Source organism: Sander vitreus, chromosome 7 (assembly GCF_031162955.1).
Source record: "Sander vitreus isolate 19-12246 chromosome 7, sanVit1, whole genome shotgun sequence".
Classification (NCBI taxonomy): domain Eukaryota; kingdom Metazoa; phylum Chordata; class Actinopteri; order Perciformes; family Percidae; genus Sander; species Sander vitreus.
Window position 1 is genome coordinate 25,714,297 of NC_135861.1, and position 27,900 is coordinate 25,742,196.

Here is a 27,900-nt window from a genome sequence, read left to right on the forward strand (position 1 = left end):
AATGTTAAGTAAGATTCCAAACCATAGGGAGCTCAGAGGAAAGTGTGAACTGTGTAGGAAAGAACTGCACAACGGTTCATCACATTGCCGGAAGTTGACAAGCAGGATTACCCATCAGTCACTGATCCTCGCTAAAAATGACACTGTACATCTTGTAAAATAATCAAATCACATTTATTCACAAGTTATGTAAACACCTTGGATGTTGCTGCTGTGGAAATTTTACACTACTGAAATAACCTATTGAAACAAAAACGGATAGTGTTATTCCAGTGAGGCTAATGGGTCATCTATCTTGCTCGTCAACTTCTGGTGATGTGATGAGCCGTTGATCAGTTCTTCCCTACACAATTCACAGTTCTCTTTGAACTGAGCATGTTTTCTCCCTACAGTTTGGAATCTTACTTGACATGGCTGAATACCCTGTGCAGTCCATTTTGCAGGGAACTGCATGATCGGAACGCACCCTGTAACTGCTATTGAACTCTGCCAGTAGTGGTTGCTACAAGCAAGATAATGTTCAACCTAAACCAACTGCTTTCGGCAGAATAGACTTGCACAATCTTGTATGTTCAGGTTCCTTCACATGTCAAATACTCTATGTGTTCATCCTGCAGACACACTGGCAACCCATTTTTTCGCCATTTGAGTCAAGAACTATTTATCTCAACATTGTAACATATTGAGTTTACTGTATCATCACTCAATGAATGAATCAATCAATCAATGAACCAGGACAGTTCGGCCCATTTACCCAGTGTTGTAAAGTCTGTATCTCATGCTAACTGCCAGCAAACTACTGGTTGGCTAAGGCCAGGTGAATCGATGGTTGACTAGCAAGAATAACAAAAAGATGCAACTGGTCTGATTGGGGAGTCTTAAACAAAAATGGCAGTGCACCTCACGTTTTGGTGTAGCCAGACCCTCCTTCAGTGCGCTTTGGTTTGGAGGAGGGCCTGGCAAAGCGAGACTAATAGGCTACCAACTCTGTGCCAGTGTTTTGGTTTTAAATTAGGGTGACCCAATTTCCCGGGACTAAAACCGGGACACTTTGCGCGTGACCATAGTGCTCGTGCACGCACACGCTTTTTAACGTGAACATGTGCCAGCCCAGGTCAGATAGACACAGACAGATTAGACATAATTTTGCCAACAGCACACATAGGCCTACTGCTCACAACATAATGGGGTATCTCAGTTAATATTCATGAATTTTATTGCTAGCCTACATATCTAAGAAATAATAGGCTATTAAAAGACACTGAGTGAGTTTTGTGTGGGACCAACTTTATTTTTCAGAATTAAAGCATTCTTTTGGAAAATGCACCCACTGAACTTGTGAAAAACTTTGTGAAAAGGTATTTTTCATTGCATGGCACTAAACAAATGATTTGGAACTGCATCCACAGGCTTGAACTAAAGTTATGGTAATACTACATGAATTATGAATTCATGCATGAATTAATTCATGATTTGTGCATTACTTCATTCCTTTATGTCTTATGAATGCAACTGTGGGTTGACTCTCAACGGTTCTCATGGGTTTTATTTAAGTCCTAACGTGAAAAAGCTTAACGTGGTTTAATGTACCTAAACAACGATCAGTTACAATTTCTCTCTCATATTGCTCCTCATAACCACTGAAAACTGTCAAAAAAATCTAACCCAAAGTCCAATTATTATGGACGTTATCTGACATTAAGCGTTTCTGCTTCATTAAGGCTATTGTAAGGAAAAAGCTTAATGTGGTTTAATGTACCTAAACAACGACCAATGATCACCAAATTTCTCTCTCATATTGCTCCTCATAACCGAGCAATATGAGAGAGAAATGTGGTAATCATTGGTCGTTGTTTAGGTACATTAAACCACATTAAGCTTTTTCACGTTTTAGAATGTCCCCATTTCCACCTAGCGCTCGTCCGCTGACTTTCCAGCGGACCTGGAGGGACTGGTCAAGACAGATAAGAAGAGGCATTGCAACAATGTTTACAAATATAGCCTGCATTGTAACGCTGGCTGCACAGATTATGCAGACCGCTACGATTGACTGACACACACACACACACACACACGTTGTTAAAATCATACGCTGGACGCTTTATTAGTCTTTCTACATGGGTTTAGTTAATGATAGGGTTATAATAAGACCAATACGGCAATGTAATCGCTAACAACCGGGACAATTTTATAGTGGTTGGTGTAAACCGGGACATTTTAGCGTCCCGACAGGCTTTTGTCGGGACTCGTGACACGCAATGTAAAATCGGTATTGTCCCGGTCAAACCGGGACGTCTGGTCAACCTATTTTAAATGTAAATCCAAATACCAGGCCAATACCCAGTAATATACCCAGACTGAAACTGTTCAAATTTAGTTTGAGTCACCTTATTTAACATAATAATATCTTTAATTAAAGAGTTCCTTTCAAAACAAAGTCACAACGTGCTTTACAGTTTAAGTACATAAATGAGGCCTACACAGGCCTCAGTGTCATTTTGTTTGACGGGCTTCAGTCGTACTTCCACAAAATGGCCAACATAGACGCCATATTGGCTGCGGGGTAGCTCTTTTATCAGTCCTTTCTTTTGGCAGTTAGACAACGCTGTCAGTTTTTATCATGGGTCCGCGTCACCGTTAAAGTTTCACCGTGATAAACTCGCCTTGTAGATCGTTCAGTGCTGTAACACAGGCCACCTGTTGGCCTGATAGAGCGCCATTACATTGTTTCAACGGAACACAATGTACGGTAGATAAGCCGCAGGATTCAGGAAACAGGTCTGACAAACGACTAGCTACAGTCGTTGCGACACAGGCTGCCATAATTGCGTGTTTATAAAAACGTTATCTCTTAATGCATTCATGGTTTAACGATAACAGCAAGCTAAAACCAGCTTTCCTTTACTATTCAGTTTTCAAATGATACCATATCACCCATTAAACTAGCTAACGTTAGCTAGCTAGCTAGTATAACCGAAACAAACCACAGCTCGCCAACAAACCAAAGATCACCGAATGTTAGCTCAACGTTACACAAGACATTAGTGTGGCTAACGTTATAGATAGCTAGTAATACGTTTGTAACGTTGTCCCTTGACGAAAAAGGTCTCTACTCCTGAACGAACTCAAATGAAGGTTGATTCTACTATTATGTTTATGTCTAATTTTCTATCACGATAATATATCCAACGATATGATATTCATTTTAGAGGTATAGCTAGCTAATTCAACATTTCACGGTGATAGCCTTGCCGACAAACTAGAAATCGGATATGGTTGCTTTGCCTGCCGTGCGGGCTAGCATTATATTATTCATTTATTATTGATCAACCTGTGCTAATGTTGACGGGGTGGGGTAATAGCTATGTTAAACTATACAGTAATTTATTTTAAGAAATAAATTGAGAATTTAGTTCGTTTCTGCAGCAATTTCTTTTTTAGACCAACAGAAAATTGGCGAGATAACCGTTATGTAGCTAGCTATGTGTACTTGTAATGCGGCTATAGCAGATTATATTTGACTAATAATTAAGCCGCCTGTGCTCATTTTGGGATGGGTGGAGATCTCGCGGCTAACTTAGCAGTCCTACTACGGGACAGCCTCCTACATCGTTCGTCCAATGGATCATTACGCAGACGTCACAAGGGCCTGTTTGCCTATGTAAAAAAAAAAAAAAAAAAGTGCTTCAGGAGGAAGCGAAGAGTCAGGAGGAACATCTATAAGGGAACCGGCGAGGTAAGTTACCCACGATCTGTCTGTTGTGTAATATTATACACAAAACCAGCCGTTTATATTCTATTGACACCCTTCTCCTATAGAGGTGGTTTACGGATGATTCGCACAGGGCCATATTGCCTTTTTATTGTCCTGGTTGTTTTAAATCCAACCCTCTGCCGGCTCACAACACAAAGACCGGCTCATACAGACCCACCGCGATAACAGCAGATTGGATCGTGAGCCGGGGAGATTTTGACTTAAAATAATGATTGCAATTGATTTCAATTCGTTTATTTATACCGGTTGCTGTAATAACGTGCGTATTCGCGGATAGTCAGCTGTAATTACATTCCCTTCAACGGCCGTTTGAAATCATAGTCATTTTAGCTTTTGCTTCAACGTAACGTTACAACATTAAGATCGCTCCCCTCATGTGAAACCAGGCTGTAACGTTAGCCTCTGCACCATGCATGTAATGTTATGTGATGTGTTAAAGAAAAACCCTGACTATAATAATGGACATGTCGCTCGGCGTGCTAGTAACTGTACCACTCGTGGTGCATTGTATTTGTTTGTTTTCCTGCAAGTAAAGTAACGTAACATGATCTGATGTTAAAGCTCAAATTCCCTTGTCAGCGAAAGTTGTGCACTGGGAGACGTTCGCGGCAAGAACAACGCGAGATTTCATTAACGCTTTCTATACATTAGGGAGGAAGGGGAGGAGAGACAGCAGCAGCGTGGCTCAAGTGTGCTGTAGCACTCAGCTACAGCTCAGCTTTGTGTTGTAATGTGCACATGTCAAGACAACAGTCATATATAACCAAAAGACGCAAATGTGAAGATTATATGACATAAAAACTACTTTATCCTCGACAGTCAGACAATAGGGGATTAAAACCCACCCACTTGCCCCACCACCCCCACCCCTGGAAATCAGCCATGGGCAGCTATGGCAATACTGACAGACATGTTTTTATAATACATGAGTATAATATTACAAATTACAACATTAACTGTAAATTATGATTAATTAAATAAAATCTCCCCCCCCCCGCTCCCCCCACACACACACACACACACACACACACACACACACACACACACAATCTTGGCATTAAGACAATCCTGGTCTTGAAAAACACTCAAACAAATCCATAATTTATACATTGTTATAAGTGTTTCTATTGCAACTGCTGCACAGCAATTTCCCTCGGAATAAATAAAGCTTTATCTTATCTTATTTTAACTCACATAGGTCCTCACTTTGGAGTTAGGTGTGGTGGTTTAAGGTAAAACCAAGCACAGAGCCTTGTGATTTAATAGTAGTAATTTGGATCAAATTTGGACGATCCGCTCTACCTCCTGAGCCACAGTCGCTCGTCAGTCAAAATGTTCTGATTTTATGTTTGGTGTGTAGATGAAAATATGAAATAATTGTAAACTTCTTCTTTCCTAGAGAGCTGCAAGATGGCAAGTGCAGCGATTGTGCCTCCAGACTACATCCAAGATAAAAGCAGCCGCCTTTATTTGGTGACCTGGTTCAACAACCTGCTGAAGACAAACTTCACAGATGTGGGGCAGATGGGTTCAGGTGATTCATGAGCAGATATAATGCAGTGCAATGGTACAGTGGTACTTTTGTAACTTGTAACTAACTTTTATTAACGTCTAACTAATTATTATATTTGGAGTTTGGTTTCACACCTACATGTCTGATCATACTTTTAGGGCGTTTTCACACCTGAAAGTCCGAACCAAGGTCCGGACCAAGGTTTATGTTTTTGTTACATTGTATACATTTGATCTGGTAAGTTTTTTTTTATTCAAAGACAAACGGAAACCTACACTGTACATTTACTACCACTTAACAAATAAACTGCTGACGTATTCTCTGCTCTGATAGCCGACAGCTGTCTGCTCTGAGCGCATTCACCGTCACTCACTCTCTCTCATAGCCTACACACTAAGCACTGAGCTATTCCTTAAAGGAGCTTCCCCGGTCTTGTAACACAAGGAGAGCCTGCCAGAGAGCTTCTTGTATTTGGGCCTAAAGTCCGAACCATCCAAAAAATGCTTTTACACTATAAACGAACCGGACCATGGTTCAGTTTGGTCCGGCCCAAGACCACCTCTTTTTATCGGATCAAAATTTGGTCTTTTGATCCGGACCGTGGTCCGGGGGAGGTTTCACACCTGTAATTTTGGTTTGGATCAAACTGAAAAGTCCGAAAGTCCGGACCAAATGAGGTAGGTGTGAAAACGCCCTTAGATATCAACCTAATTTGACTGTATTTTTACCTGTGTTTTAGGCCCTGGTAAGTAACCGCTAATTACCTGCTTAATCAAGTCAACTCAATTTGATCATAGCCCAATATGCAAAATTTGCCTCAGTGGGCATTACAGCATTTTTCATTTTTTTGTTTATTATACATGAAAAATGTAAAAGTAACATTAAGTTACAATATAAATGGGCCTGACTCAGTTTAAAAACTGGTTTGCAGCAGGTTCCTGTTCTGCAGAAACATAAAACATTGAACATAGTTACGGCACAAGAGGACAGAAACATTTGTACAGGACGTTAGCATGGGCTAGACAGATGCAAACACATAAAACAACGATACAAACAGTGCAAACAAGACTTGGACGATACATGAACAATCAGTGTGTGCAAGTGTATCTGTTGAGAAGGAACAGTTTGTATGCCTTTTTGAAATATGTGATGGATGGTAGTGTTCTGATGTGATGAGGAATGTCATTCCAAATTTTGGTGTATGTATGAAAAAAGGATTCCTGACCATAGTTGTTTTTGTACGGGGGGACTGGAATGAATGCCTGTGAAACTGACCTAGTAATGCGTACTGGTCTCATATTGTGTGTCGGGAGAAGTGCAGCAAGTGTTGGCGAAGTGCTATTTTGAATCTGAATTGCGTGGCTGTTTATGAAGTTCTGGTAAGTCAGAGCATTTGATATAGCACGATTGTATAGTCGTGCTATTGATTTAGTAATTTTCTTTGTGGTAAGAGACCAGATTGGAAGACAGTATGACATTGTTGAAAACACTTTTGCATGTAGGTGGGTTTCAGAAACAGAAAAATATGATCTAGTCTTGTTGTGCACATAAAGTTTCTGATTTAGCTTTTTTGTTAAGTTAGAAATGTGTTCCCGGTATGTAAGATGTGAATCAAGTAGGACACCAAGATATTTGTAAGTCTTTGTGATGACAAGATCTTGGTTTGCAAAGGTAATAGAATCAGTAAAAGAAAGACTTTTTCTGGGTGAGTGAAAATATATACATTCAGTTTTCTTTACATTGATGGTCAGATGGTTTTTGGTCATGTAAGAACTGAAGATCAGATGATAATTTGGAGTTTATGACATCAGGATTTGAGTCAGAGAGAAGAAGTCACAGTATCATCATATGACAAGCATATGACACCCTCTGTCCTTTGTCCCTCGTACTTGGATAAGGAAAAACTCTCCCTTTCAAAAAGATCTTTACATGGGGAAATAAATTGAAGAAACCTCAGGGAGAGAGTGTGTACAGAGCGGCTGCTGCTGCTTCACTTTTAAGTTTTGCACTGGCAAACCAGCAGGAGGCTTTGGCGGCGTGAAGCTGCTAGAGGAAATACAATGGTTTTGTCACTTAATTACAGTGAGAGAGTCAGTGGGGCATCATTATTATATATTGCAGGAAAGAACAGCCACAGTGAGCTGTTAGACGAGGAGCCGTGTGGAAAAAATGCCTGCACCACACCAGTGCGGCATGAATGGTCATGGTTGCTCACAGCTCAGCACGCTGTAATATCCTCACTGCTGTTGAAAAACAGCAGAACACAAGAGTGATCGTCCCTCCATTTGCACAAACAGCACTTGTTGAACTGTCTTTTTTTTCTGTATGATCCTACAGGTGCATGTCACTGTCAGATCATGGACTTGGTTATTCCTGGCTCTGTTGACATGACCAAGGTGAAGTTTGATGCGCAAGGTGAGGATGACTCTAAGCACAATTTCCATCTCCTCCATGAGGCCTTCAGGGAGAGCGGTATCACAAAGGTATGTGTCTTTTCTCGAGTAGAGTAGCATTACAATTTCTGTAGAGGTGCTGGTAAGCAGATTTTCGCACCTTTGGACAACGCGAGGTTAGCTGCTTCCTCCTATTTGAAATCTTTATGCTTAGCTAAGATAGCCACATGCTCTCTCTACTACTATATTTAGTGGAGAGCTATGAGAGTGGTATCGATCTTCTCATCTAAATTTTGACAAGAAGACGTTGTTTTGTTTTCCTCTGATGTTCAATATGTACGCTTTATTAATTTCACAATCTTGTCACATCTTCTTTGTCTTGCTTTTAGACTTTTCCAGTTGATGAGATTATAAAAGGGGATTCTCAAAGCAATTTTGAGACCCTGAGGTGGTTCAAAGTTTTCTACATGGCAAATGCGAAAAGTGAAGGATACGACCCTGTGAAAGCTCGGGATAGTCAGGATATCAGCCCTGTTGTGGTACCTCCCCAATTGCATAAAGGTAACTTAAGATTTTCTTTCACTGTGATTATGGGCAGAATAGGGCAGGTCATTGTGTGTTGTTCTTCACATTTGCAATAATTGCAGTAATAATGTTTTTCTCTCACTTTGTCAGGGATATCTAAATTGGAATCAGACACAGAGGAGAAGGACACTGTAGTGACTAAATTTCCTTTCACTGAGAAGTGGAAGGGAATTCATGAATGGGCTGACCAGAGTACTCTTGGAGAGCAATATACCTTCTGCCGCTCTTGTGACAGAAACCTGAAGACATTTTCGAAAGGCCTTATTGAACTCAGGCGACATGCGGAAACAAACAAACACAAGAAAAAGGCTAAAATTTACAGGAGCCAACACTCTGAGCCGCTGCCCTGTAGCGACGCAGCCATTCAGTTTATTCACAAACACTGCAACACTGGCTCTCCTAAAGGGAAACATGTGTCTAGACATTTTGCACGCAGTAAACTGGGGCTGCAGTACCCCAAAGACATCACATCTGTTTGCCAACACACTCCTTACTGTGTATACATTTATGGAGGGGTAACCCTGGGAAATGATGCCACTGTCTCTGTGGTCCTTGTTGGGTTTTTTGATGTCGAAGCCTCCAGGCACTGCATCCGATTTCTGGACGCTCTTGCAGGGGATCAAACACCAGCAGCAGTGGTGGAGACCTTGAAGAAATTTGGGTTACACACCGATAATCTTGCTGCTGTTTATTCTGATGGTAAAGGTGCGGCCTCAGAGCAGATCTACACACAGCTCAGGGAACTCAACCCAAACATAGTAGCCTTAGGTGGGCTGTATGCCGTCGCTGATGCTGCTTGTCATGCTGGGGTTAATAAGCTCTCCAATCAGGCTCAAGAGTTGATAGTTGATATCCATGCCCACTACTCTTCCTGCTCTACCAAGAATGACGAGCTCAAGGCTCTCTTTGGCTCAGATATCAGTGCAGACAGTCCATCGTTTCATCTCAACACCAGCTGCCTTAAGTTCTGCCTGCTTGTCACGAAAATCTTGGAAATATGGACAGATCTCATAATGTACTTTAAGTCTTGCGACAAGCATGATGACAAAGCCAAGTCAATCTTCTCCCAGCTGCACGATCCCAAAGTCAGGGCAACATTTATGTTCCTGGAGCACGCCCTCAAGCCTCTGCACAGTTTCCAAAGGCATCTGCAAACACAGCAGGGAACTGCTCGAGCGAATATGCTGCTCATCCTAGAAGAAGCCAGTAGCCTGCTATGCACCTACACCTCCTACTTCCTTCACCCTAAAGCTGCTGTTCGCTTTCTCAAAGAACACAATGCCCAAATCCTAAAAGACAAGAAATTCCTTCTGTCGAGCCCTGAACTAAATCTGGGCGGGAAAGCTGTGGAAGACTTCCTGAATGAGTCTGAGGCTACAGAGGCACTGCCACTGTTTAAACAGCAGGTGTTGTCTTTCTATGTCACACTCACAGGTTGCATTGCACAGGAACTGCCTCTTAATGACAATGTGCTAAGGAGCATAGCTCAGCTGCTGAACCCCCAGAACAGCCAGAAGGTCACTGGGGAAGAGGTTGGGGAGCTTGGGACCAAGCTGCAAATCTGCAGCTCCCCTGAGGAGGTCAACCAGCTCACAAGTGAATTCCTTGAGTATCAACGGGCTGAGGAGGGAGAGAAGGACAACTCGGCAGCGGTTTTACTAGAGAAACACTGGGCCAGTGTACTAAAGGACACCAAGCCGACTTCAATCTTCAGAAAGCTTGTTTTGACCCTGTTGTCTCTCCCCTGCCCTCCACTCGAGGCCCAGCAGGTTTTTACTCAGGTATGTAAACCGAGGAGCTGTAGCAACATCTTTTGTCCGTGTTTAGTTTTTGCGTGTTTAATACATTTTGTGCACTTGCTGTATTTCCTGTCTCAGGCCCTGGAGAATGAAGATGCTGCACTGTTCTCTGAGAGTGAAGCCCTAACAGAAAGTGATTATGATGTCATGTCTGACAGCGTCCTCTCTGACAGCACCTTGGTTCACACTGAAGGTAAAGTAAAGCTGCAAGAGGTAGAATTGATATCGCTGAACTACTGAAGCCGCACGCTCCTCTGAGGTCATTAAGGTCTGCTGACCAGCTGCTCTTTGTTGTCCCTAGAACACGGCTCAAAAATAGGGGAGATCGAGCATTTTCAGTCGTGGCCCCAAGGCTGGGGAATGAATTGCCTCTGCATGTCAGATTGCCCCCCCCCAGCCTTCACAATTTTAAATCACGACTTAAAACTCACTTTTATTCATTGGCCTTTAAACCTGCTTGAGAGTTGTATTCTGCATTTTCATTTTCCAGTTTGTTACTTGTTTTAAATGTTTGTTTTTGTTACTGTGTTTATAATCTGTCCTAAATCATGTTAATGTCCAGCACTTTGGTCAACCTGGTTGTTTTAAATGTGCTTTACAAATAAAGTTGGATTGGATTGGAATTTAAAAAACAAAACAAAAAAACAGAATTTGAAGTAGAGTAAGACCTCTTCCTGCAGCTCTCCCTCTCCCCTCTCTGTCTAGCCCCTTCCATCGGCACCAGCATGCACCGGCTTCATACAGTAACATTTATAATCATTCATTTCATCCAGATGTTATAAAGCGCTGATTCTATGGGAATTCTTTTTTTAAAATGTTTGTAAATCCCTTAAACATATTATGAATTGAGGCTCTAGTTAGCTCTAAACATTAAAGCGTAACTCTCACCTAAATGAAACCTAGGGTCTTTTTGTGAATGTACCCGAGTCAAACTTTTGTTTAAAAGCATATTTAGGACGGAATCACCACTTTTAAGATTTACCGTATTTTTGTTTTTCAGTCAAATGGCCTTTTGAATGGGAGTGCTAGGGGCACTTTTATGCTAGCCTCAAAATAGCTATTTTTAAAACACTAAGAAGGCTCGACACAACATGAAACTTTGCTCGAAGTATCACCAGGGGCTCTACACCTTAACGAAAGCGTTGAGAACATTGTTTGTGTACCCAGAGTTTACTAAAAAGAAAGGTTTTGAGCAACTCACGTTAGCAGTTGTTGTTTACGCTATCCGCCATTTTACCAGTCAAAAATAGGCGATCGCTGAATGCGAATGAACGGACTCCATAGGAGGAAATGTCATTCTTATACGAGGCTCCTTTTTCAACTACAAGGTCAATATTGTGTTTCACTAACGACAAAACAACGAATTATCCGTGCATTTATATGGAACTAAGCTTTTGGAGCTTTCCATCTTTACTCTCCTCCCTCGACTATTTTTGACTGGCTCGATAGACGGCGACCGGAAGAACAACAGCTACAGTGAGTTGCTCAAAACCTTTCTTTTTAGTAAACTCTGGGTACACACACAATGTTCTCAACGCTTTCGTTAAGGTGTAGAGCCCCTGGTGATACTCCGAGCAAAGTTTCATGTTGTGTCGAGCCTTCTTAGTGTTTTAAAAATAGCTATTTTGAGGCTAGCATAAAAGTGCCCCCTAGCACTCCCATTCAAAAGGCCATTTGACCGAAAAACGAAAATACGGTAAATCTTAAAAGTGGCGCTTCCGTCCTAAATATGCTTTTAAACAAAAGTTTGACTGGGGTACATTCAGAAAAAGACCCTAGGTTTCATTTTGGCGAGAGTTACGCTTTAACTTGAATTATCCGCAGCCGTGAGCTAAGGTTAGCAGAAGGCTAAGCTACTGGCTCGTCTACTGTGTTTACGTTTCCTCTCACACCACCTCTGGCGTGTCCTCCTTCGGATGGCAGCAGTAGGCGATGCCACAGCTCCGGCCTCTGGTCTGAGCCTTTGGCTACGGTAAACAGAACAGCCAATAGTAAGTCTCTCTTTTTAATGACCTGTGATTGGCCAAAGTCTCCCGCCACGGCTAGATTTACTAAAGCCTGAATACAGAGCCAAGGAGGAGATGCCGAAGTCTATTTTTTCATTAGACCACTTGAATTACAATATGCTGAAAGAGCATTATGGAATTTCTGCCCAATGACGCCAACAATAAAGTGCCTACCACAGCTTTAAGTTTGCAAGAATTTGCATTGCATTGGAACCTCCCCAAGTTCTCTCACACTACACCGCTCCTCCGCTCTCTTCACTGGTTACCAGTTGCTGCCCGCATCCGCTTCAAGACACTAGTACTTGCATACAGGGCCACAAACGGATCAGCCCCAGCATACATTCAGGACATGGTCAAACCCTATACCCCAACCCGCCCACTCAGCTCTGCATCAGCCAACCTCCTTGCTGCCCCCTCACAGCGAGGGAGAACTAATCACTCAACAAAATCCCGACTGTTTGCTGTCCTGGCTCCCAAATGGTGGAATAAGCTCTCTATTGACATCAGGATGGCCGAAAGCCTACGCATCTTCCGCCGAAGGCTAAAAGACTACACCTCGGATAAACATGAAGGAAAAAAAACAACAACATATATATATATATATATATATATATATATTTCTTGAAGCTGCACTTTCATATGGCTCTTTGTAGTTTTGCTTATTTAAAGCTAATGTACTTGCACTTACTACTTGTTGTCTGGAGTTTGCACCTTCAGGGTTGAAAGCACTTCATTGGAAGTCGCTTTGGATAAAAGCGTCAGCTAAATGACATGTAATGTAATAATCCCACATATTATTTACACATCTTATTTTATAGAACTGAATGGCCTTAATGTGACAGTGAAGCCATGTGAAGTCCGCCTAACAAAGATACATCGTAAGTAAAACTATTTTTTTCCTTTTTTATTTGCAGAATTTACACTATTTTACAAAAAATACCTATCATGTCATTATAAAAGTGTAACTTTTATCTCGTAGATGCATTTTGTAAAATGAAGAGAATCTTACTGGACTTAAGAACAATATTATTATATATATAAATAAATATAAATATATAATAAATATATATAAAATATTATTCAAGTCTTATATTTTTTTGTAATGAGCATCAGATTCAGGATCCCGTCACCCGCTAGAGTTACAGATACAGTTATCATATCGCTGATGATATCAACACTAAAACTTCAGTAATTTCTGTTTCCTTCCAAAGAATTTGCCATTACACCTGGAGAGAATGGTGCCCTGTTGCAAGAGGTAAAAGATTTTCATAAAAGAAGAATAAAAAAAAAAAGCTGGATTTTTAATGACAAATAGGACTCGGTTGGGCTGAATTTAAATGCAACTGTAACATCTATTATTTGACCATAAATACTGTCAGCTATACAAAAAAACTACACTGAAACCAGAACAACACAGAAAAAAATGAATGTTTGTTGCGTTGCATATTTGGCTCTTTTTCTCTCTCATCTACTAACAGTCTTTTCCATTTACTTTCGCTTTATTCTTTATGGCCAACATAATCACTGGTATGATGAGTTGCAGTTTGCCCCTATATGAAGGTGTGTGTGTGTGTGTGTGTGTGTTTTGGTGTACATTTGCACGTGCATGATATTTGAGTGTGTAATGAGAGTGTGTTGTCTCTCAGATGACCAGTAGGGGATGTTATGGCTGGGAGAGCAGCTTGCGCCAGAAGCCACAGGCCCGTACAGTGTTTCAGGCTGGTGCTAGCACCTGGTCCAACCCCGTAGGTGTTGATAATGGTCTGAAGTCCAAAGATGAGGTGGTAGGTATACTCAAGTATACTACCAGAATACCACAGGGCCATGACTCTGGCCTCTGAAAGAAGTAGTCAATGATTTACGCTACACCATGTCAGCATCCTGCACAATGACAAAGAGTATCTGATTGCATGATTACAACCAGGGTTGGAGCATGATAGCATTTGATGAAATCAGAATCCTTTTGAATAAGGCTAGAGGTCTAAAACACCACATGGAGCCTATAAATGAACTTAGATCGGTTCATTGTTACATTTTCTTCCATTTGACATAAAATGAAAGCACATCTATTCTGTGAGACGACTGAGTGACTGACATCAAAAACACGTCCTGAGTGGATTGCCCTTTTGACTCTAACAAATGAAAAAACTGGAACCTGCTATCAGAATCCAATTCCCACCTCTAACGCAACTTCATTTCAGATTTATCATTTGCTTTGTCCTCCTGGTGCCAAGTTAAATAATGAGGCAATAAGTGGGATAACACATCTGCCTAATCATTGTGCTGGCTCCCATGTTTCAATTCAATTTAGATTATTTAGCTTGAAATCACAGTTGAAAAGACGTTTTCTTTTTTTATTTCCGCAGTTTAAAAAGTCATATTTCAGTATATTATACTGCTTTGAATAAAGCGGATGTTCGTATCTTAATGATGAAGGGCTCAATTGCTTCTTGTTTTTTTGCTTCTTTCCTCCAAGTCACCCAAAATGAACTATCAAAAACAAATATGTAATTGATTGGTCATAAATTGATGTATCTACCATCAAATCAAATGCAGTTATTAATGTCTTAGTTTTTTTACATACACAGATCTTCACCTAAACTACTTTTCATCTTTGACTTAAAAGTTTAAGCTCTGTTTTAAATGTGTTTGACTCTCAGACAGAAGAGACCTCACCATTCAGTAAACCGACACCAAGGGCACGGCGGAAACATGCCTACCAGGTAACACACCAGTTACAGGAAAAAGCCCACAATACAGTTGTTATCAAAGTCTGCTGATCAGACATCATGTGATAGAAAATATCTACGTGATTATCTTCTTTTAGATTAAAAAGAAAATTAAAAATGATGTATTATTTGAATTATGATCTTTTCTTGTACTCTTATGACGTCTGCAGGATGGGAAAGGGTTTCTGACAGGGGAGCTGGTGTGGGGGAAAGTGAAGGGCTTTTCCTGGTGGCCTGGGATGGTGATGCCTTGGAAAACCAAGTCATCTCCCCCGGGAATGCGGAAGGTGGAGTGGTTCGGAGACGGGATGTTCTCAGAGGTTAGAAGCACTCTAAATGTGCATGAGCTGCAGAAACACTTCACATCTGTTGAATTGGATTTCTCATCACCATTTCATTCTGTTGCAGATCTATACGGAGGGTCTGCTGACGTTCAGTGCCTTCACTAAGTGCTTCTGCAAAAATTCCTTTGCCAGCTTGCCAACCTACAAGGAAGCCATCTTTCAGATCATCGAGGTAAAAAGCAAAACTGTCAACAACATCCATCAAAGCATTTAGTACCACTTCCTGTTTCTTAATGTCTGTTGTCTTTCATGTGCAGTTTCTCTTACACATCCTCTTGGTAACCTTTGTGTTGCTAGTTGTTGTTGTTGTTGTTAGTTTTCATGGTGACGTCAGTGGGGCCGTAAACAATAACAAACAGCCAAAAAAGTTTTGGTCAATTTAATTTGCCCGATGTTATAAGTGTTTTAAGTTAGCAGTAGGCTACACTTAATTAACCGGACCCAGGGTGAGTCTGATGAAAACGGCTATCTTCAGCCGATCGAGGCTCCAAGATTATGTTCTGCTTCTGTTTAGAAGTGGTGAATGTACAGCTCCCAGCAACTTAATACAATATAGTTATTGCTCCAAACAATACACACACACAGAACACACACACACACAAGGCGCACACACACACACACACACAAGGCGCACACACACACGTCACACACACTCTGCACACACACACATGCGACGCACACGCAGCACACACACACACTTGCACAGTGCGTTTTTACTAGGGCTGTCAGCGTTAACGCGTTAGTCGCGATGCGATTAAGGGCTGATGCGACGCAATACTTTTTTTTAAATTCATTTATTTTACACTTCACTCGGCTTTGCGTCGTGCCTAACAGGCTACTATTTTGACCCTTTGCAGCACGGTTACTTATCATCAAGCTGCCACTTCCTCCTAACACATCCTCCTACTGTAGGCTGCAGGCATGATGGAGAAACACAGCAGCAATAACTGAATGGAGATTTTTATTTTCCAAAACTCACGGACGGCTCGTAGACAAGTCGAAAGCCATATGCACGTTGTGTAAAGCCGAATTAAAATATCACCGAAGCACATCAAGCTTGAGCTACCACCTACGAGCTAAGCATAGTAGTACAGTTAACGTGATGCTACCCGCTAGCGGGCTAAACGGGTGGCAACTAACTGCAGACCTGTCAGCATTGTAGAGGACTTGGGTCTTAAAGACGTACTACGGTTGGCCTGTCACGTTGCCGTCGAGGGAGACAGTAGTTTCACCATACACATACCACACGGAGAAAGCAGCCACACCCATGAGCCACACTGGAACTGCTGCAAGGTGTTGCAAATGCTGTCTCATTAACCGGTGATCACTGGACGTCAGTGAGTAATCAACATTATTTAGGAGTTACTAAACACTATATTGACTCTAGTAAGGATTTTTTAGTTAGGTACTTGGAGGAATTGTGCAATAATGACAGATTCACACATTTTTCTTTTGTTGACAGTAAATAAATAATTACAAATCTTAAAATCAAGTTCATAAAGTAACTTTCTTTGCATTCATTTGATTCCCAATCAAGATACACTGGTAAAAATTGCTTTCGATTGTTAATATGTACTTAAAAAGTGTTCTGAAATGTAAAATAATTTATGTTAATCATTACAATAAATAATTTTAATCATGTTATAAAATATGCGATTAATCGTGATTAACTATAGACATTCAGCGATTAATCGTTTAATCGTTTGACAGCTCTAGTTTTTACCCTTTAGACCAGGGGTGTCAAACACAGTTTCCCAGAGGGCCAGACTGGAAAATGAGAATCACATCAAGGGCCAGACATGTAGATGATTATAGTGATTATTGATGTTTATTTAAGAGAAAAAGTCAAATATTTTGACTGTATTATTGCATGTCTCATATACTGTAGTCTTCTCACTTACATTTTGGGCCTCATAAAGCCCCAAAAAAGTTTGGCAAAAAAGTTCATCAGCCAGCGACAAATACGTTGAGAAAAGTGCCAAAAAAGTTGGATAAAGGCTGAAAAAAAGCATCAAAATTGTCTGAAAAAGTGACAGAAACATCAGAAAGTGACAAAAACATCGTAAAAAGCGCCAAAAACTTCCAAAAAAGTGGCAAAATATTGAGTAAAGCATCCAAAACGTTAAAACAAAGTGCCTAAAGCATTATAAAAAGCACATAAACCGCTGGAAAAGGCGTCAAAAATGTAGAAAAAAACACCAAAAATGTAAAAAATAAAATAAAAGCACCAAAAATTTTGGAAAAAGTGACAAAAACTAGGTGGGACTAAATTTATTGTGAACCTAAATTGAAATGCGAGCCAGATCAAAACCTGTGAGGGGCCGGATTTGGCCCTCGGGCCTTGAGTTTGACACGTGTGCTTTAGACGGGAACGGGTGGAGCGTTTTTTAAGATTTCCACTCTGGAGGGTGGTTTCACTTTTTTTTGCGTTTTTAAACCCCAAAACCGCCAACCTTATTCAACACAACAGTTGTGATGTTCCTGTCAACTCTCCGCTCGTGCTCCAGGAAAGAAAAGTTTGCTTGTTATATCCAGCAATCATGTTACGTTAGAAGCAGCAAAAAAATGAACCACAGTCCCAGCCTGTCCAGAGCATGTCAACAGTCTGCTGCGTGCTGCACCAGCAGCTTATTTTTCGGCCGTTTAGTTTTATTTTTAATATCCAATATCCAATGCTGTCCAAATTGCTCCAAAATCCAAACCCCAAGTTCATTGGGTACCCAGGAAACGTGTGAAGTAGATTGGATGAACGATTCATGAGATATTTCAAAGACAGACGCAGAGACGTACATACATACACACACACACACACACACACAGATGCGTCCCGCTTTATTAGATAGATAGAGGAAGAAGTCTGTTCTCATCCCAGCAATACTGACATTTTTCTATATAATTGTGGTGAAAAGGCCCAGATTCACTCATTCACAAATCTCCTTTTGTCTGTAATAGGATCTTATCAGTTTATTGAGAGGAATGTGTTAACTGATTGCCAGGAAATGTTTGTAATCTTCAGTTGGCAGGTGAGCGATGTGGGAAGTCTTTTGCTGAAGCGGAAGGAAATAAAGAAAAAGAGCTGAAGCTGATGCTGGAATGGGCTTCTGAAGGATTTCTGCCTACAGGACCTGAAGGATTCGTACCTCCTGGTAGGATCACATTTCTACATATTTACTTATTTATTAATTACTAGATTTAAAGAAATCCTCAGGGAGTAGACTGGTACAGACAGTGTTGTATGTATTAAGAATTTCTCTTGATTCCCTCTTTCCTGGTCTTAAAGATGCTGCAGTACATCATGATTCTTCTGACTCGGCCATGTCTGACTGCCAGCCTCCGGCAAAAAGGAAATATGTTTTTAAAAACAAGCCAAATCCACCCGTAATAATAACCTATAACAGAGGTACTTATCATTTTTGTCTACATTTAGTCCACAGACATGACATCAAAAACTCAAAGACTAGATTCAGTCGTAAGTTTTATGTTATTATGATTATTATTTGTGATTTGTTGTTAATATTTTACTTTACAGAGTCAATAAGAGAAAAGGTCAAAGAGAAAGGCAAAACAATTGAAGGTAAGTTTTGTGAGAGCGCATTGAAGAAGTTTGTGATTTTAAACCTTTGATACAAACAAATCTGGAGCTGCTACCCCCGCGACCCGACCCCGGATAAGCGGACGAAGATGGATGGATGGATGATACAAACAAAGAAAACGCTTCATTTTAGAGTAACTGTTTGTTATTTCAGATTTTTGTCTGTCTTGTGGATCAACTGAGATTGACGTGCCGCACCCGTTGTTTGAAGGTGGTCTTTGTCTAAGATGCAAGGTAATCTGATAAGCCGACGGTCTATCTCTGTCTCCTGCATGTGGTCTGCTTTCCTTCATCCCAGCCCAGTTTGTGAATGTCTAACCTCCATCTGAAACACAGCTGCCAGTAACATCCCAAACGCTGCAAGACAACCATGTCACTGTTTACAGGGGAACTTCACAGAGACGCTGTTTCGCTATGATGAAGATGGCTACCAGTCGTATTGCACCGTGTGCTGCGCCGGCTTAGAGGTGATTCTGTGTGGCAACGCCAGCTGCTGCAGGTAAACACTGCTCAGGTGTTATATTAGTGTTTATTGTTAATCACTGTAACCTCTGTAACTGGGATTTCTTTCATATTTCAAACCATGACACAAAACTAGATTAACAATTCAAAACAAAAATAATAAGGCAGATATTTGAAACACTTGAAACACCCTCCTGCAGATGTTCTACTTTGATTTCCCATCACCATACAGTTCCATCTGAATAGCATCAGGTAGATCAATGGTTTTGATCTACCTGGGTAGATCAAACTACGCCGAATTAGCTATTAGCAGTTCCTGTTTGCAATGTGCAAACTAGACACTGGATTACAGAGAGACAGACAGAGACAGGGAGAAACAGACAGAGAGACAGAGACAGACAGAGACAGACAGAAACAAACAGACATACAGAGAGAGACAGAGACAGGGAGAAACAGACAGAGACAGACAGAAGTGGAACGCAAAAGATATAGACTAATGTTCATATTACTGCCTGCAGTATTCAAGTTGACTGTCTGTGAAAGGGTTGTCATGACTACTAATGACCTGTAACCATGTTGATAAACATCCTTTGAAGTCTGTGATGAGATCTCTTTGATCTTTAGTTAGGTTAACGACCGTGTCACCTGCTGAAACTGTCAGCTGTGCCCCACTGGAGCTATTCAAAGACACAGAGCAAGCTCTCAAATAAAGCCTCAGACTGCTAAAACGATAAGGGGTATCAGTGAAATGATGTAATCGTGACCACCACAAGGCCTTTGTGAACGTATTCATGTAAAATGTATGTTGATAACCTTAGAAATGTGGGCATATCCGCGATTTAAAGTGGTTCGCTCTGCGTTTCACTCAGAAATGTGGAGAATGTTAAACAGGGCAGCGAATGGAGGAAGATGTGGAACTCTTGTCATTTGGAAGCTCACCGAGCCAAAAGTATAAGTCATATTGCATAACTGAACCACATTGGCTGAAAGTAGACAAAAATACCTACGTTTTGATGTATAAATTGTGCAGGACAAGTAGATATTGTGGGCGTGAGAGCAATTTATAGAGAAGGGACAAAAATAATTTTTTAAGGCTCTGCACTCTAGTGTATGACATCATCCACTCTGGCAGACGCCACACACACTCATTAGAAACGCAGAAAAATCCTGAAATGAACACTAAACTTAAACAGCTTTTTCACAAAAACTGTAAAAGATATCAAAACACTGAGCACACCCCGAATACCTGAATATTTTGTGAACAGTTTAAAGTTTGAATCACGTCTGTAGGTGAAAGAATGTAGGAGGAGATACATTTTGAAGCAGAAGAGGATTTGAAGGATTTGAAGCATGCTCTCATTGACTTAAAAAAAAGTGTTAAAAAGCTTAATATTTAAAAAAAAGTATAAATAGTTGAAGAAGTCCCATCATTAGCTGAAAGAGCTGAACATTTTTGCATAGTTACAAAGAGCCAAAAAACGTACAGAAGAGGGAATAAGAAGAAGTTTATAAAGAACAGGATAACAATAGTTGGAATGCTGCTGAACAGCATTCCCACTAATGATATTAATATGGTGTGTAAGTCACACTGAATATAAAGAGAATATAAACAGTGTATTTCATCTGTGTGTTCAGATTTGACTGAGTTATGACTCAGAGAAGGAGTACGATCTTTTGAACATATAGCAGCAATCGGATGCTAACTGTTTTGAATAATTGTTAGTTTGTCAGTTGTCCTTACCTGAAAATTCTCCTGGTGGTCTTGATGTGTGTTTTTGTCCACATTCTGTAAATTTCAACATACTAAATGACTAAGAAATAGCAATGATGGTCAGTGAAGGCTGGTCACTCTCTGTTACCTACATTCGGATGACTCATTCTAACAGCTCTACTTGTTTTTTGTGTCTGCACAGTTATCATTTTCTCATTCACATGTATGTACTTGGGTGTTTTCTGTTTCTCCCAGATGTTTTTGTAAGGACTGTCTGGAAATCCTGGTGGGACTGGGAACCTTTGACAAGCTGAAAGATGTCGATCCATGGAGCTGCTACATGTGCAAGCCGTCGCAGTGCGACGGAAACCTCAAACTCAGACCAAACTGGAGCATCAAGGTTCAGGACTTCTTTGCCAACAACAGCGCCATGGCATTTGTACGTACCACACTTTATTCTCTCAGGGCACATTTCTAGTGTAGTTCACATGCTGGCTTGTTTGAGGTTAAATTCTCACTAAGTTTACATTACTAAACATGTAACGGCTGAACCAACTGAAATACAACCAGTTTATTAGGTGCACATATCAACATCCAGTGCCAGCCATTAAAGAAAACTCATCATATTCACCGTTTGCTGAGATTGTCTGAGAGGTGTTGATTCAGCTCTATGGTCATTTTGGAGGATGTACTGTACTTTGCAGTGCTGTTTAAATGTTTAGCATTTTATCGAAAGATGTTTCACTTTTTTTGTGTACTAAATAAAAGTAACATCTAATAATTTAACCTAAACTTTAGTTACAACATAAATGTGTCTCCTTCTGTGTGTAAAAACCTGTAAAAGAGAATCAAATTGGTTTTAAGTGCAGATAGAAGAAAGATGATGCCAGCAACATAATATTAGTTCAAGAACCAAATCAAAAATGTATAAAAATGTCTTCTGTTAATAATTTGATGATTCCACTACTATTTTATTCTTTACGTGATACAGTCATTAATGCTTGTGGGTGTACTGTAGGGTTGGGTACCTTTCGCATCTGAACCAATATCACTACCGATACCGGTATCCGAAATTCGGATCCCGGTACCCAACGGTACTTTTTTCGGTACTTTCCCTTTGTAATTACAAAAAAAATATTGCAGTTGTAAAAATAATTCCAAACCTATTTATCCTATTTACTTAGAACATTATGTTATTTATTTAGAATATTTTACACTGACAGAAATTAAATAAAAATAAAACCCCTCCCTCTCTCCTCCCAAACCCGTCCCTACAACCTATTAAATTGAATAATTATTCAACTTTTATTCTTGTATTTGTAATTATTCTTTTTTTAGCCTGTTTTATTTTTTTATTATGTGGCACATAAAATATTATTATTTTTCATCGCTCTTTAATGTTTCATGTAAAGCACTTTGAATTGCCTTGTTGCTGAAAGGTGCTGTAGAGATAAAGTTGCCTTAGCTTACAACCTCAGCCTTTCAGTCAGTCCCCAGGGCATAGGAACCACTGTTGTGCCTGCTTGTCTCACAGGAAGTGTAACGTCAACAGCACCGCGACCGCTTTCGCCTCGCCATTAATACCATATCACAGTGAACGGTGTCTGCGTGAAGTTTTGAAAAACTGTAACCACACTTGAAACCGCTTTATCGGCATTGCCGTGACTTCAACAAAACGGCAGAGCCGACGTAGTTTGCTCCGTCCGCACCTCTGCGCGCGTGTGTGTGTGTGTGTGTCGGAGCTCCGCTCTCTGTCAACTTGCAGAGGACAGATAAGCTTGTGCTTATTGATATTATGTGAACCAATACTCGGTAATACCGACGTGATTCGGTCGGTACCGGTAAAAGTACAGGGTTTGGTACCAAACCCTAGTGTACTGTGAAGTTGTATGTGAGTGAAGCTGCAAATGAATCCTCATCTTTGTTTTAGAAGATGTATGTTTGTTAAAGTGAGGCATTGATTTACTGTAGTAATGGCAGAGGTTAGCAGATTAAATATAGGCTATTATCAGATGAGAACATTAATAGGGCTGCAACTAACAATTATTTTCATTATCGTGGCTGCACTGAAAGTTGTGTATTTAATTTTTATAACAGGAGCCTCACAGAGTTTACCCCTCCATCACTGCTGATCTGCGCAGACCAATCAGGGTGCTCTCGCTTTTTGACGGCATTGCAACAGGTTGGTTCATCATTTTATCTGACAATCTTGTTTTTTAGACAAACTCATCCAGTCTCTGTGATTCGTTTGTCCATGCATACTACTGAAGAGGAGCCTTTTACAAGCCTCAGTTACACCTGAACAAAATTACATTAACACATTTTAATGGGGAGTTGTTGAGTTGAGTTTACACTGCATAATGTGCATTCTTCTAATCAGTAACATGTCTGTAACTAATGTGGCATTGTGGCAGGATACCTGGTGCTCAAAGACCTGGGCTTCAAGATTGAGCGCTACATTGCTTCAGAGATTTGTGAGGATTCGATCGCTGTGGGGATGATCAAGCACAAGGGACAGATCGAATATGTCAACGATGTTCGTACCATCACGAGGAAACATGTGAGTGCAAGCAAGCTGGAGTACATTTAGTGCTGTTGATTATCTGAGTGTGCCACACCAACCACTGAAAACAGAGCCAAACTCACCTTTTAAAACACACCTTGAGGGCGTCTGGGTAGCTCACCTGCTAGAGCGCGCGCCCATATATAGAGGTTTTTTTCCTCGACGCAGTTGTCGCGGGTTCGACTCCGACCTGCGGCCCTTCGCTGCATGTCATTCCCCCTCTCTCACCCATTTCACGTTTTCAGCTGTCCTATAAATAAAGGCCTAAAAATGGCCAAAAAATAATCTTTAAAAAACAAAAACAAAAAACACACCTTAAACGTTCAGTTTGTGTAGTATGTGTCACACCAAAGATGCTAAAAACAATATAAACATATGAACTTCAGTTCTGTAATTGTGTGTTGCAGCTGGCTGAATGGGGTCCATTTGATCTTCTGATTGGAGGCAGCCCGTGTAACGACCTGTCCATGGTCAACCCTCTTCGAAAAGGATTATTTGGTATGCAGCTTCCAAACTTCTGTTAAGGGCATTTTGGTAGCTGTGCATTCTGAATAATAAACAAGTTGTTAAATACTGGATAAAATCATGTTTGAGGATCCTCTACACACATAGACCTTTGAATCTACCTGTTTATCTCTTTCTGTTTGTCCTGAAGAGGGCACTGGAAGGCTCTTTTTTGAGTTCTACCGCCTTCTGACCCTGTTGAAGCCTAAGCAGGATGACGACCGTCCGTTCTTCTGGTTGTTTGAGAACGTGGTTTTCATGAGCGCCCACGACAAGTCAGATATCTGCAGATTCCTTGAGGTGATTACATTTGATTACCGGTAAAGTATCCCCTTAGCCCCGATGGCAGGAAACAGACTGCATTAGGCTTTATTGCTCATCATTTGCGTTCTCCCTTTTTTTTCTCAGTGTAATCCGATTCTTATCGATGCAGTGAAAGTTAGTCCTGCTCACAGAGCGCGCTACTTTTGGGGAAACCTCCCTGGCATGAACAGGTACTGTACATACTAATACGCAATCATATTCCCTTTCTTCATGCATATTGCACACTGGAAAACAAAAATGTATTACTTGGAAAGATGTTTTCAGTTTCCATACCTGTCTGCGTCTTCTCTTTAGACCTCTCGCTACAGCTCTAGATGACAAAGTGGCCCTCCAGGACTGCTTGGAAGTAGGACGCGTTGCAAAGGTAGAAGCATTTAGTTTGCTGTGTGTAAGATACTAAAATGACTAATGTCACTAATGCAAGCTACAGTAGCTAGTAAGCTTATAGTCTCATACTGGGCAAATGTCAATTTTAGCAAAAACTTCTTTTCGTCCCTCCATCATTAAGAATAGTTGTTATATACTGGTGAGAAGTACTGAAGAAATGATGATATTATATATAGTTCTGGTTTTCTCTCATACTTTGTCCAGTTTGAAATGGGTATTAAATTGCCGTTTATGTGCTATTAAAGAGGTCTAAAATGTATTTTGGTGAACCCTTCAGAAATTCTAAAAATGAATCTTAAAATGGTTTAACACCCAGATTCTGATTTGTCGTCTCTTCCTGCAGTTTGATAAAGTCCGCACCATCACCACAAAGTCCAACTCTATTAGGCAGGGGAAGATGGGGCCACTTCCTGTCAGCATGAACGGCAAGGAGGACTACCTGTGGTGCACCGAAATGGAGCAGTAAGCATTACTGGTTGTGTTTGTCTTGCAGGCCACTTCTGGGTCTTGACCATGTAACGCATATTAGATGGTAAGATATATTTTTTGTAACATTTTCCACGTGGTTGACTCTTTTAGGATCTTTGGCTTCCCCAAACACTACACGGACGTGAACAACATGGGCCGGAATCAGAGGCAGAAAGTCCTGGGTCGCTCCTGGAGTGTCCCTGTTATTCGCCACCTCTTCGCCCCGCTGAAGGATTATTTTGAATGTGAACAAGGACTGTGAACCGAACAGCAGCGGTAAACCTACTGCCTTATCTCTGCCCTGCATTACTAGGTAGTTCAAAGTCGCCCGTCTTTTTCTGAAAAACCTAGTTTAGTATTTACTACTTTGACTTTTACAAGTGTTAACTCATGATCTCCTTTTATCCTGTGAGTTGTCAGTCATCCACGATCCACTATCACCAGCAGGCACAGACACTTTTTTTTTCTCTTGTTAGTTTTGCTCCAGGTTTCCTTTGATTAATGATGATGGTGCTGTGATCAAACAATAATGTTGCTCAAAACATTGGCCTGAATCATGAAGCGACATTAGACGGTTAGCCAGCTATCTTTGGGCTTAATCACCAGGCAGATTCACCTTTACTTGGGGTAACTCACCATGGCAACCTGCTCCATTACTGAGCTCAGTGGAAAATAGAGTCATACCTACAGGATCCCGACATGAAACACTGAGTTTCCAATGAAGCGCTAAAGTTGCAATAGAGATTCTTTTATAGATCAGTAGAATCACTTTGCCAACCATGATCATTATAATTAATGTCTGCTTTGTCAGCAGGAAGAGCTTTACTTTATATGTTTTTAAGTATAGCATCTATCCCTAATAGTTTGTTGTTTCTTGTATTTATAGCCTTGCTTTTCCTATTTGGATAATCCATTCTCATTCTTCGATAATGACATTATTAATTAATACATACAGTATACATTGATAACCAGCCTCATGATGCCGGTTATTCAGGATAACCAATGTTCAACTCAAAGAGAGCCGTTGAACTTGCTTCGTGGTTCAGGCCTCAGGATCTCTACCTCAACACTGAGTTACTGGTTAAAAATCTGCATTTACACTTTTTGTTATTTAATTTATGAATATGAAATCTTGTGATTTGTATATTATATTGTTTTATAGCATAATCTTACCAGGGATTTTAAAGAAGCAGTGTGTGGGATTTAGGGGGGGGGGGGGGTTATTGGCAGAAATGGAATATAATATTTACAATTAGGTTTTCATTAGTGACCTGAAATCAGTCACCTGAAACTAAAGGCGCCCGTTTCCGTTAGCTTAAAATGAGCCCTTCATATCTACATAGGGAGCTTCTAACAGTCGGTTATTTGAACCCTGCTACAACGCGATGTTGTAGTGAATAGATATGAGGCCAAACGCAACAGTAATCTACTTTGTAATCCACTATACATAAAGACGAGACTCACCTTATAAGTAACAAGATGTAACCAGTTTCGTTCGGTTACTACATTCTAGCATCTACCCTCACACTTGGAAAGGGAGGGGTGAGTGCAGGGGTATTGACCAAGGGGGTAAGCAAGCCTCCACAAAGCGTATACCTCCTATGGAGACATTTTGATGCTAACAAGCCATCACCTGCCATTAGCATCCCATTGACTGCCATTCATTTTGACGTCACTTTGACAGCGAATAACTTTACATCTGAAGCATTTAAAGACTATTTGTCCATTGTTTATTTCTAAAGAAACACAACAATGTATAAAAGGCTCCATTACCTTGTATCTCACATTATGGCTCCGTGGCAGACGTTTTTGTAAAAATAGGCTAACGATTGTGTCATAACCACGCGACTTACTGTCGCACAGTAGACAAATTACCGTATAGTACAGGAGAAGCTCGCAGGCAGTTTGGACTTACATTAGCTGTTTAAGTTTAATTACTAATGTTAACTAGCATTTTAGTTAGCAATAATTAGCCTGTGCCTATGTTATCTCTTTACATATACCTACACTCTCCGTCTCTGCAAGATTCGGAATGATTGAGATTTCTCTTGGCACAGCTACCAGAAGACTTCCAACTTTCAGACAGGTTGCTCACGTCACATCTACGTCGTCAAGCTCAGTTTGGAGTTGCGCAGTAACGCTCAGCCATCACCGGAAAAGTGCTTCTAATAGACTTCACTGGTCTCAGTGGAAGTCTATGGCGTCGCTTTGTCCATTTCTTTAACTGTCTATGGTATTCAATTGGTTGCAATCTGCAACCACTGGATGCCACTAAATCCTACACACTGTTCCTTTAAGTCCTTTAAGTCTGATCTAAACATGTTCATCACTATCTGTGATGGTTTTTACTAGCCACATTTTTTAAATCTGCTTTTTAATACGTTTTTATCCAAATTACATTTATCTCACTGTAGTGCACCAGTGATTTTGTCCAAACTTACCTCACTGGTTTTGCATTGGTGCTAACATTTTATCTATTTTAAGGACTGCTATTTATACCAAAAATGTTTTCTCTCTACTCATTGAGAACAAACAACTGGAGTGTCTTCACTATTACTGTAATAAGAACCAGGCTGCAGGCGTCTGACTTAAACATAATGAGCAGTGTCTTCTAACATAGGAGACCTTAAAGGATCATTACGATGGTTTTACACATTTCCTCCCCTAAATAACAAACGTGTGTACACTATAAAACAAAAAAAGCCAACCATATTTCACAGCGCACTATAAGTTCTAGCCAACCAT

The 27,900-nt window shown here is 40.6% G+C and overlaps 1 protein-coding gene across 1 annotated transcript; it reads left to right on the plus strand.

The window, feature by feature from the left end:
* The first annotated feature begins 3,671 nt into the window (after positions 1-3,671).
* On the plus strand, positions 3,672-26,350 carry dnmt3ba (DNA (cytosine-5-)-methyltransferase 3 beta, duplicate a). The gene is made up of 26 exons (XM_078255621.1): positions 3,672-3,736; positions 5,175-5,309; positions 7,626-7,771; positions 8,071-8,242; positions 8,357-10,047; positions 10,144-10,258; positions 12,890-12,949; positions 13,283-13,326; positions 13,718-13,855; positions 14,732-14,794; positions 14,971-15,120; positions 15,209-15,316; positions 18,161-18,290; positions 18,425-18,544; positions 18,674-18,718; positions 18,891-18,970; positions 19,123-19,235; positions 21,165-21,348; positions 23,007-23,091; positions 23,324-23,469; positions 23,880-23,970; positions 24,128-24,276; positions 24,385-24,470; positions 24,595-24,664; positions 25,031-25,149; positions 25,267-26,350. The coding sequence occupies exons 2-26, from the start codon at positions 5,186-5,188 to the stop codon at positions 25,415-25,417; spliced, it is 4,380 nt and encodes a 1,459-aa protein (XP_078111747.1). The 5' UTR covers positions 3,672-3,736; positions 5,175-5,185; the 3' UTR covers positions 25,418-26,350.
* Positions 26,351-27,900: the final 1,550 nt, after the last annotated feature.

Bases quoted from the DNA above. Each gene is read 5' to 3' on its own strand.
- dnmt3ba (XM_078255621.1), top strand. From the start codon at position 5,186: ATGGCAAGTGCAGCGATTGTGCCTCCAGACTACATCCAAGATAAAAGC. The intron at 12,950-13,282 runs GTAAGTAAAACT...TTCCTTCCAAAG, and splicing joins CCGCCTAACAAAGATACATC to AATTTGCCATTACACCTGGA. The intron at 19,236-21,164 runs GTAAACACTGCT...TGTTTCTCCCAG, and splicing joins GGCAACGCCAGCTGCTGCAG to ATGTTTTTGTAAGGACTGTC.